The sequence below is a fragment of the Pleurodeles waltl genome, chromosome 4_2, assembly GCF_031143425.1.
Source record: "Pleurodeles waltl isolate 20211129_DDA chromosome 4_2, aPleWal1.hap1.20221129, whole genome shotgun sequence".
Lineage (NCBI taxonomy): Eukaryota > Metazoa > Chordata > Amphibia > Caudata > Salamandridae > Pleurodeles > Pleurodeles waltl.
Window position 1 is genome coordinate 184,796,028 of NC_090443.1, and position 12,396 is coordinate 184,808,423.

At 41.0% G+C, this 12,396-nt stretch overlaps 1 protein-coding gene across 2 annotated transcripts in view; it reads right to left on the reverse strand.

Moving 5' to 3' along the window:
* COL2A1 (collagen type II alpha 1 chain) overlaps nucleotides 1-12,396 on the reverse strand; it is a 110,740-nt gene that overhangs the window by 24,490 nt on the left and 73,854 nt on the right. For both annotated transcript variants that reach the window (XM_069231048.1, XM_069231047.1), the window contains 7 exons: nucleotides 10,811-10,864; nucleotides 9,296-9,349; nucleotides 8,785-8,892; nucleotides 7,568-7,621; nucleotides 6,370-6,423; nucleotides 5,464-5,625; nucleotides 825-932 (listed from right to left, as the gene is read on the reverse strand). In XM_069231048.1, coding sequence (XP_069087149.1) covers nucleotides 825-932; nucleotides 5,464-5,625; nucleotides 6,370-6,423; nucleotides 7,568-7,621; nucleotides 8,785-8,892; nucleotides 9,296-9,349; nucleotides 10,811-10,864 — 594 coding nt within the window. The remainder of the gene's footprint in view (nucleotides 1-824; nucleotides 933-5,463; nucleotides 5,626-6,369; nucleotides 6,424-7,567; nucleotides 7,622-8,784; nucleotides 8,893-9,295; nucleotides 9,350-10,810; nucleotides 10,865-12,396) is intronic.

A 12,396-nucleotide genomic window follows, 5' to 3' on the forward strand; every position in this document is an offset into this window, starting at 1 on the left:
TTTATGAGCCATATCCAATGACAAGTTGTTACAGGAATAGTGAGAGTGAAACAAAACACACATTTAACCTGCTTCTAAATGTCCATTTTTTTCTGCAGTTGGTATTATCAACATTAACAAGACATAAGTGTTACTGTTGTAATTACATAGCGATAAGGGCACAGCAAAAGTAGACTTTTAATTGTAAGTGGCAGTTTTCGCTGTTTTTTTTAAATATCATTTTGTGTGTGTATTTATTAAAGTTGGCACCCTTGGCTTAAGGCAGAAAGGGCACTAGAAAGTGATTTAATCCATCACTAACATTAACATATAAAATAAAAAAATATAAAATGAGAACGAAATTACGAAAACAGATAAGGAAAAACATTCCAACCCAACCCTGGCCTATGTCCCATCATTAATTGTTTTTGTCAGTGTCACACTATGGGCCAGATTTTGGTGCAGCGCGACACTACGCCAAAATTGGCAGCGGTGGTCTTCATCAGTTCTGATATGCTGGGATGCACCGTATTTACAAAAATATGGCGTACCCCTGTGTTTCCCCTAGCAATGGCCATAAATGTAGCTACTAGCGCCAACACAGGCATCCTTGCATCAAGGGTGTATCCATTGAAGGGAATGATTGTTTATGTGCAGGAAGTGTGTCCTGTCCTGCACATAAACAATCTACAATGGTGATTTGACATATCTATGTGTGCTGCAGAATGCAGCACACATAGAAGTAGAAAATTGTCATTATTGAATGATTGTTTATGTGTCGGAAGGAGTTGTAAATTTGCCCCTATGAGTTTTAAAATTGTGACTAAATAACTAAAAGTACTTACAGAAGGCCCGGGGAGACCAGGGAATCCTCTCTCACCACGCTGTCCAGGCAGACCAACAATACCACGCTGACCAGCCAATCCCTGAGGACCTGGAGGACCATCAGGGCCCTGAAATGGCAGGCAAAACAGGTTAAAATTAACGTTTCATTACTGGTAGAATTTCATTATTTTTATCTACACATGGACAGAAATCACAAACAACGAACAGTGAACAGTGGTCTTTCTTCTGTAAAATTTCAGGCAGCTGGTGCCCATCCAATATGCCAAAGTCAATAGACAGTTCCTCAATTGCAAAGGATAGCTATCTGATTAAGGTATAAGTGCAATCACAAGCTGACAATTGTCTGTGTATGAGTACATGAGGAGGCGAAATGCTTTCACAATACCAACCAAAATGCCAATATATATGTTTTAATGGATTGGGCTTCAAAATGACCCATTGCAACAGAAAGAGACTGGCTATGTCTTAGATAAGAAGGGAATTACAGATAGTTGAACGTAGCAAAGCTCCAAAAAGGATGCAAAGTACTCTAAAGCTTTATACCTAATATCACAGTGCATTTGTCTTCCAAAGTTAACCTTGTGAGACTGTAGGAGGCTTGCCTGGTTTGTAGTGGGTACCAAGGTACTTACACCTTATACCAGGTCCAGTTATCTTTAATTAGTGAAATGTAGTCAGTGTCTGGAAGCCAGGCTGTCTAGAGGTATCTGTAGACAGAGCAGCCAAGGCTGAACTAGGAGACATGCAAAGCTCTTGCAATACCACTGTAGTCACACAGTACTTACACACTTAAAAGACAATACTCAGTTACAAAAATAAAGGTACTTTATTTTAGTCACACAATGCCAAAAATACTTTGTAGGCTATACTCCCTTACAAGGTAAGTAAATCATACAATATATACACTAGTAACCAAAAACAGGTAAGTACACAGTAGGAAAACTGTGCAAATAGTGAAAATCACAATAGGTTGAAATGGGCCTAGGGGGGACACAAACCATATACTAAAATAGTGGAATGCGAAAGTCGGTTTCCCATCTAGGCAAAGGTAAGTAAAATACCCCAGAACCCAGGAAAGCTGGAGTAAAACACAGCAAGTTTCCTAAAATACACTAGAAGTCATGATAGAAGATAATGCAAGAACCAGAAGAGACTGCAAGACACTAAAGATAAATTCCTGGACCTGAAGACCTGTGGAAGAAGGGGATAGACAGCAGAGGGTTAACTCCCCTTTCCTTTGTCCAGTTTCGTGCAGTGAAAACCTCAGAATGCTGGTATGGTGGTACTGGGGGGCAATGGTGGAGCCCCCCGAGTGCAAGGGATTGTGCAACCAATATAGAATCAGTATTGGGGTACAATTCCCAGTTGTTAAACACCTCACATGGCCATATTCGGAGTTACCATTGTGAATCTACATATATGTTTTGACCTATATGTAGTGCACACTTATAATGGCGTCCCTGCACTCATGAAATGTGGGGAAATGGTCCTAGACAACATGGGGGCACCTCTGCTAGAACAGGGGTGCCTTCTCACACAGGTACTATGCACCTAGCCTTCAGGGTCTGATGGTTAGGCATATAGGTGACTTATAAGTGACCTGGTGCAGTGAAAATGGCTGTGAAATAGTGCTTGCACTATTTCACTGAGGTTGCAATGGCAGTCCTGAAGAAGTGTTTGTATGAGCTCCTTATGGGTGGCAAAAGAAATGCTGCAGCCCATAAGGATCTCCTGGAACCCCAATGCCCTGAGTACCTATGCACGATATACTAAGGACTTATAAGGGTGGTTCAGTATACCAATTTGGAGTGGAATACTGGGTTTCCAGTATGTAAGTACAAATTTGGAACCAGAGAGAGCATAAGCACTGGAGTTCTGGATAGCAGGACTCCAGTGACACAGTTAAGCACACTGACAAAAACAGTGAAACAGACTGACAAGTAGGCCACAAACTATGATCACTGGGGTCCTGACTAGCAGGATCCCAGTGACACAGTAAAAACACACTGACAAACAGGCCAAAAATGGGGGTAACCATGCTAGAAAGAGGCTACTTTCTCACAGAGACACTGTATCAAATGCAACACTCAAATCCAGAAAAATCAGTACTACATAAACAGCTTATTTATGAGTTCATCTCAATTTTTTTATGACCGCTAGAAAGGCAGACTTAGTGCTGTGATAAGAATGAAAACCTGACTGAGAGGAGTGAAGAAAGTTGCTTTATTCAATATCAGACAGTTGGTGATAAATATATTTTTCCAGGTTTTTAAACAAAAGGGAGAAAAGGCATATAGGGTGTTTCCCCTGTTTAGGGGAAACTAAAGAAGGCTTTGTCACCAGTGACATTACCATTGCATGTTTCCACAATTGAGGGACCTTTGCAGAGGTCCACCAATGTAGAGTAAATAATAGAAGGGCCACTTTCTAAGGCATGAGGTGGTGAGGGTGTCCAGCGGTGAGCCTGATTTGCTAAACGTAATAAGACCATAAAAATCATCCAATCTGACAAGGGTAAAAGAGCACAGGCGGGGTCCAGGAGATTCAGGAGACTCGAGGCTGCAGGGAACTTCATATTCTTAGCATGCACAGGAAAAGTAGTGTAAATATCCAAGATTTTTTGGAGAACAAATCCTGCAAGTTCATAACATCTCTCCATGGAAGAGGGAGTTGTAGGTATCTTTTACATGGAATCTTTCAAAGATTTGGCAAAAGAAAATAACTCCCTGATGGAACTTGAAGGACTCTCAATTTTAGCAGCATATAAATCATAACAGGCTTTCTTAATGGTTTTGTGATAAAATTTACTGTCAGGCGTATATTTTGCTATGGTGGTGAGATCATTATTTTATGCCAGCCACTTTGCGAGCTTTTTTAAGGACCACAAATTGACAACTGAACCAGGGTGCATGTTGTTTAGCATTGGGTTTAGGATAAGCAATCAGCGGGTCTGTCTACAGTGGAACAGAGCCATCATTTAAACTACCTTATCCACATAGTTGACTTTAAGGTAGGTTTAGACACACTTAAAAAGTCACAGAAAGAAGGATCGACTTTTGACCATTTACTTGTCAAGCACAATAGATTAGGATTAGGGTAGGATATGTGATCTAATAGTATAGACATGGGGATCTCATAATGATCTGTCCACACAAAAGGAAAAGGTGAGCAAACTGCTAGAGTAGCAAGGTTAGAGAATACGGAGTCTGATGTATGCCCTGCATGATGGGTAGGAGCCTTGACCAGTTGTGGGAGCTGCACAGCTTTCAGGCCATTGGTTAAACTGGACACTAGGGTGCAGCCATCATTGTCATAATGAAGATTATATTTCACAAGGATGTTAAAGTTGGAGAATTTAATGTAAAAGGCGCAATGACTTCTGAAGGGGCTTGAGAAATAGTGGTGGATGTACCTGAAAAGGAGAAACTGTGCAAAAGAATAAAAGAGAAAATGGCACCTTCAAAATCAGGGACTGAATGGTCAACTGCGGTGTACGTAAAGTTTGATTTAAAAACCATGGCAATACCACCTCTCCTTTTGTTGAAGTGATCTGCCCTGATATTATAATACCTTTTTGGAAGCAGAGCTACGGTTTAAGCCAGGTTTTCTTTAAGAAAAGATCACTTCATTTCTGATTATGAATGAAAAATGGGATATCCAATTTATGTTTAGCCAACAAACAGTAGTTAACACTAAACAAATTAAAATAATCTTTACAAAAGGAGACAGATTTTCTGTCTCTGGTGAAATATGAAGCAGGATTACAGTACTTACACAATGCTATGACATCCAGTGGATTATCAGTATGAGCACAGCTTTCCACATTTTTAGGTCACCAGGGCAAAAGAATATCAGAAGAGCGCTGAGTACAGATGTTAGGAAATTGGCCATAGTGTCTGGCCCCAGTCACCGCCTGGGCACCATGTTTTACTACTGCATTTACTGGAGACACAAAATATGCTCTGCAGTGACCTATCAGTGAGGTCATAGATTCAGACATGGTTGCTTGCTTGAAACTCCCACTTGTTCATCACCTGTCAATCAAGTCACAGATCACTTTATCACCTTAACTTTAGAGTACACTTGAAGGGTGTACTAATAAAGTTGACCCTCACTGTGTGTCTATATCATCACAGATCACTGGCTGGTCACCTGCCACTGATGTCAGAGATCACTGTCAGTGGTCGATCAATGTGGTCAGAGCTAGTCCATTGATGGACTGTCACTCGCTAGTTGATCTCATGTCACTGAGATTAAAAGCCATTCTAAAGCCTATTGTCAACCAGTTCGGAGATCATTCATTGAGTAGAGAGAATGCTCTCTGAGTGTTGTTGTGTGTGGCCTATCAGTTTATTGACCCATGCTCTCAGTCTGTACTTAATGTAAATATTCCCAGCCAATTAAAAAAAAGTCAGCATTGTTCAACAAATTGCAATCAGCTTATGTCTTATCTATAGAGACTTTCTATTTAATCTAATTTATTTTACTTTTATAAAGTGTTTACTGTTTGATCAACCCATAAATCATATAAACATTTTATTTTATTGTTCACACAGTGGAAGCACAAACAAGTTCAAGCATTAATGATTTTCAAATTCAGTGATCTCAAGATATGATAGCATCCACATTACTACTCACATTAGGACCATCTTCACCAGGCTCACCCTTCTCACCAGGAGGGCCAGCAGGGCCTTGGAGACCAGGGTCACCAGAACGGCCAGGAGGACCACCATCGCCACGAGCACCCTTGGGACCATCTTTACCAGCAGAACCAGGTGGTCCAGGGGCACCTGGGTTACCCTGAAAGAAAATTTCATAAACTTCACAATATAATTCTAGAAACAGGCAATGGATATGTACACTTTGCACTGTAAAACAGTTTCTCATGTTATCTAACTGATGAAAACAATAGCTATTTCATCATCTTGGGACAAAAAACACAAGAGTTAGGTGGCATACACCTGCGTATGTTGATCTCTGCTTGGGGAACAGTACTTATTATCCATTTTGGGTAATGTGCAGCATTGAGAATAAGAGAGGATGAGGGTTGTACATGCACCTACCCATAATAAGACCTATTTCTTTAGGTCACCCCTTTTAGTTGTTGACACCTTGAACTACCGTAGTTAATTTTATTTTCCTTCATGTTCAGGATGATATCCAGTAATTGTTTTTCAAGCCTAAGATAGAGTTCCAAGAATCTTCACAAATAATACTACAGAACAATTACATTGTCTGCAGCATGTATATTGTGGGTTAACAGAATTGCCACACTTTATCCTCAGGTCAGTGTTAACATTGTTCTTCAGCAGTCACTACTCTTTCCTGAGTCACTGCACTGGGAATGTCTAAGGGGGAATTGATGAGTGATGACACTGCCAATTTCAGGGCCACCCTCTTTTTCTATTCAAGTGTGCATGATCTGAGTCTATACCCATGTAATGGAAATCTCTTTTTATTCATGATGTCTACAGATTGACTTCATAATTCAGGGAAGGCTATTACCAAAACCATATTAGTCAAGTAAAGCAGTTTGAGGCTTACATTAGGGCCAGGTGGGCCAACTCTGCCAGCAGCACCAGGGAAACCAGTAGCACCCTATAAGGAGAGAATTAAAAATGAATTTAATAAAATCAGAAAATGCCAGTATACATTACTTTATCCTCGTATTTCCAGAGCACATTATGATTAGGGTATTATTTTCAAAGATAATATTTATAAATATAATATTACAATAACAATTTTCACAACTAGTGTTTCTGATCATGGAGTATTAATCACAGCTGTTTTTCCTTCTGCCCTATTGGATTTGGAGGGAGAACGACTTTTGATGTGTATAAGAAAGACCTAAATTATGTTCCATTCCTAGCTACATGCCTCAAATCAGAAAAAAACATTTTTATATTTCAAACTGGAAACTACAAGGTATAGAGACAATTAAACAATCAGCAGAAAAGAAACAGAAGCAAAATCCTTATACAAACCACAGACCTCCCATCCAGCTCATTTCTGTTTGCTGCCTCTATTGTCCATCTTTTACAAATGTGAGCTGTGAGTTAGACATCCAATTGAGCTTTCTAAAGCAATCCTCAAATTAACTGGAAAAAAATCACTGCCCGCTATGAATCCAGCGGCCCAGGTTCTTCTTTGCACATCAGCTATTCTTTAGTGGCAAGAACATGTCTCTCTGTCAGTCATTGGATGACATGATCCGCTCTAACTGATGAGTCTGCCATTGTGTGTCAAATCCATTTAAGACATCAGGTGTCAGCTGCAAATTTGACTCTATCAAAATTCTGTTCATTAATAATATGCAAGGATCAATTATTTCATCACTCAAAGATGAAGTTGCTGCATCAACAACTTATCTACACTGTGCAGTTCAGGGACAGGTTTTATTTCAGAAAACGGTAGCAACAACTTTAGCCACTTATCATAGCTACATATGCCTGGAAAATAAATGGACTGTTATTTCCAGTGTAATTCTATCATATTTGCAATATTTTTTTACAAAGGCTTCAGTGTCACTTGAGGCATTAATGTATAAGTGCTATGAGTTGTCATGTATTTAATAGTCAATTGTGAATAGTTGTTTTACTGTTGAGCATTGCAGTGATACCATCCAATGTAATATGTGACAGGCTCTCGTGATTTTACTGGTTGAAAACACTGATCTTAGGCACCTGTGGAGTGTCTGGCTCCCTGTTTCTGAATGAGAGTATGTATGACATGCAATACTTACAGGTGGTCCCTGTGCACCACGAGCTCCTTTGGGACCATTCACGCCAGTTGGACCCTATGAAGAATAGGGCATAAAATAGATTAAATATACATACAGATGACTGAATGTCCAGTTTGAGTAGGTTTTGTTTCTTAAGCTAGTTTGTTAACAGAATAATTCCACTTTCTCAAAGATTCACAATATTATTTCTGAGTGTCAAGCGGACGCTGAAGGCAAAAGAGTAGCATACCATGCATGTAAAATGTGTAGGAAAAGGTTATAGTTGAACAAAAGAGAGCACAACACAGAGAAAGGGTGCTCTTGAGAACATTTTGCAAGGCCCCACTTAAATATCTCATGTACCAAAAACTGTCATGCAGTAGACCAGAAGACATGTTGATATCTAGAATAACAGGATTAGTTATGTTCACTCTGTTGGTGGACCTTCAATTAATCAAAAATTGCCAGCACCGCATTAAAATAGTTGCAGTAATCCCGATTCCAATTATAAACATGATTTTTTGATGGAATCATGATTAAAACCTGTTTAGTAACACAGCACTGCTGATGTGTTTCCCCCATACACCTTTTTATGAGTAAACAAATGGTGAAATGTATTTGCAGAAAGTGCTCAGGGAAAAAAAACATGAGGAAACAGAGCACACACACTGTTTTTCTTTTCCTAATTCCCAATTGTGGGAACTTGAGCTCAAAATACTTTGAGAACTTTGCATTGGGGATTACCAATCCATATGGTATTGGCAATTTGAGTCGGTGGAGGTGGGACGGGGACAATACTCAAATGATAGTTGTGGCAAATTCCTAATTACCACTTTAAATCTGATTTAGAAATGTATTTGTTACCAGGTAGAGTGCGGTGTTGTGGAACAGTTATCAGAAATGCTTATTTTCTCAGTGCAGTGTGCACACGCCTCAATTCCACCATAATGGTATCATCAATATACCTTTTTGCAGACATGAGGCAAGGCAGAGTCAGCACAGTGTAGGATGAGTACCTGTTCACTGGTCTCCACTTACTTCTCATGTAGATTTCACACCCCTGTGGCCTCACTATTAGAAAATGCACAAGGGCTATGGTGTGGGGGCCGAATAGTGATTTTGTAGTGAAACCATGTTCGTTGTTTATAAAGTTCCCTTATTTAATATTTTTCAATTGTACCTTCCCTTTTATTGATACTTGATAGGGTTGAGTGTGACAGGATACGTATTTTACCAACCTGTGGGCCAGGAGCGCCTGATGGACCCTGGGGGCCTGGCGAACCAGCATCTCCCTTCTGACCAGACTCGCCTTGTTCTCCTTTGATTCCAGGTTGACCATCAGCACCCTGAAAAACAAGAAAGAGTGAATGGATCTGCAGTAGCCACCATTTGTTCTATAAGCTAAACAGACCCATTAATTTAGAAGTCAGCTGAAGAAAGCGCACAACACAAAACAAGAGCTACACTGAGAAAACCTTCTCTCCGAACGGAAAAGCAGACATATTGCTAATACAACCATCCACATCCACTTTGCTGCTGAACTATATGAAGAGGTGCTCTGACCTTTATCTTTACTCTTACTGAGGACTATCAGAAAAACATAAATAAAATACATATCCTGACTGCTAGAGACTGTAACACAGTACCGCCTGTTTTTTAAAAAAGATAACAGCAATAGCCTTTAAGCAAATAAACAAACGTTATTATGTCTCCAAATGTATGAGAAGAAGATAATGAATGATTGCTTACAGGTGGACCAGCAAAGCCAGCAGGTCCAGGTGCACCGGACTCACCGCGATCACCCTACAACAGAAAGGTCTTGGGTTAACAATAATTCCCAACACAAATATAAAATATATTTCTTGCAGTAAGTAGAAGTAGAAGGCATGGACTATTATCTATTACGCACACCATCAGAAGGTACTAGAAATACATATGGTTGGTAATTAATATGTGTTAAATTTTAAAAATCTACAACGGGAAAGAACTTGGTGCTTCATTTTGGCAGGTAGTGGGCAGCAGCAATCTTTTTTTTCGAAAAAGGAGAAGGATGATAGGAAAATAGCGGCAAAGAGCGAGATCAGGAATGAAAAAGAACCTGCAAAGATGAGAAAAAGATACAGGAGGTGTAGGGTTGTGGAAGAAAGGGGTATGAGGCCTAATCAAGACAAGGTAGCACTGGTATTCTGCAACCCAGACATTCATCAGAACAAGGGGAATGCTCTTAAGAAAGAGTTTGGGAACTTACATGTATTTATTTAAAAAAAATAAGTTGTGGGCATAGATAAAGAAGCCTGCACACTTTTAGAACATAAACACTGTTCCTTTCATATGTTTTTGGGTTACCAGATTTGCCTCTCGAGGCCATTGGTGATATCCAAAAATATTATCTATTTTATGCTATTGGAAACACAGCTGGAGTAACATTTCTTGGTTTCTGTGGCTTCTAAATGGAACAATGGGAGCAGGCATCTTCATTTATTGAACATTACATTCTTAAAAGGGCTGACATACATATATTTTTCTTCATGTGATTAGATTTTTTTAACAGCAAATAATGATAGATATATCATCTTCCCTACAGAACATATGTTTCAGGCTGGCCTCTGCTTTTGGAAAACTAATGAGAGGAAGACAAATCAGCATTGTGGTGTGTAGCAAACAGTGAGAGCAATATGAAGACAAAGTAAAAATCATCTTAGAGTGACTAGCTCAAATGAGATTCCTTGCAGACAATCTCTCTTATGAGGTCCGTTGATGGGTCACAGTCATACAAATGCATCATGTATGGTACTGGCTTTAGACTTATTATATTAAGAAATCTCTCAACTTGGTTCAGAAAGTAAATCAATTTCCTGCTGTTAACATAAGTTACTATCTCTGAACATGCATGATTGTGAACTGTTACAAGACAACTATAGATTGGCTTGCTGCCTTAAAGACAGAGATTGGTAGAGTACAGCAAATTGATGGAACAATCAACTATAATCAGATTATTAAATAGACAGATACACAGACAGGAGAAATGACAGACAAACATACAGAAAGGGCATACGGGCTCATGGATATGTAGGTTCAAAGTAAGGCAAAAGGTTCCCAGACAGAGAAAGTGTGGCAGATAATGTAAAAACATACAAGGGGGAGCAGTAACCAATGATAGAAGCCTTCTCCGGATAAGTGGAATACAGGTGACCACTTCCAACTGACACACCTGAAGTCTATACAGAGTATTTATAAATAAAAGTATAATGCTGAGGATCTTACAGGAGCGCCACGGGCACCAACAGCTCCAACAGGGCCAGGAGGACCAGATTCACCCTGAAAAAGACAGAAGAAACAATGCATGAGACACAGCTTCCCTCAATCCCAAGGACACGAGTGGTGAATGGAGGAATAAATAAACAAAACAATGGCCTGTATGAAGACTGCAATAACATGGTAATACACTTAGCAGGCTGTCATGTGTCCATTCTTCAATAGACCTCATCACAAGCTTCTCTATTGTGAGAGAGATCAATGGCACTTTTAAACTGCACCAACAAGCTGCCACTGCCTGATTTACCCACATACTCGAAGTCCTGCAGTGTCAAACACATTGACATAGAGGGCAGTTTGTTCTTTCTGCATTTATTCTGATCCTGAGGGTTGTGCTGAGGAGTAAAGACGGAACATGAACTAATAGCTGCCTTCAGATCTTCGTTGGAATAGTCATTTCGATTTGGATACATAGGGGGTCATTCTGACCCCGGCGGTCCAAGATCGCCGGGGCCAGGGTCGGCGGGAGCACCGCCGACAGGCCGGCGGTGCTCCCAAGGGCATTCCGACCGCGGCGGTAAAGCCGCGGTCGGACCGGCAACACTGGCGGTCTCCCGCCAGTGTACCGCCGCCCTTTGGAATCCTCCAAGGCGGCGCAGCTAGCTGCGCCGCCGAGGGGATTCCGACCCCCCCTACCGCCATCCAGTTCCCGGCGGTCCGCCCGCCGGGAACCGGATGGCGGTAGGGGGGGTCGCGGGGCCCCTGGGCCCCTGGGGGCCCCTGCAGTGCCCATGCCACTGGCATGGGCACTGCAGGGGCCCCCGTAAGAGGGCCCCTACAAGTATTTCACTGTCTGCTTGGCAGACAGTGAAATACGCGACGGGTGCAACAGCACCCGTCGCACCTTCCCACTCCGCCGGCTCGATTACGAGCCGGCATCCTCGTGGGAAGGGAGTTTTTCCCTGGGCTGGCGGGCGGTCTTTTGGCGACCGCCCGCCAGCCCAGGGAAAAACTTAGAATACCCTCCGTGGTCTACTGACCGCGGTGCGGTATTTCGGAGGGGGGAACTCTGGCGGGCGGCCTCCGCCGCCCGCCAGAGTTAGAATGACCCCCATAGTGGTGAATAGCAAAGTTGTATAAAAGTTAATTTTAATAGGTTGCAAAAACAAAATGTGGTACTCTTGTGGGCTTCTCATAAATGTAGACAATAAAAATAGTTGGGAATATTCTACTCTATAGAAAATGGATACCAGTTTTCCAGTGATCTTCACTCCTTAAAGTGTTTGCAATTTCCATACCAGCCAAATAAAATGTGATTATTCACACTGGCAAGAATTATGTGTTCAATGGGTTTGTAGTGATGAGGGGCATTGCTTTGTTGTTACAGACAGCCGTTGTGACCAGGATACTACTTGAGAGTATCTGAAGAAGGGCAGACCTCTGGGTGTTTGGTAGTGTAGATTGCTGGAAAACGTGTTGAAAGGTGGACTGTATATCTGACAAAATATTATTTTATGAATATGTTTTCGAGAAATATTGTCCCATATGAGTTAATAATATAAAATCAACGTTGTAAACAATATTTTGGACACAAT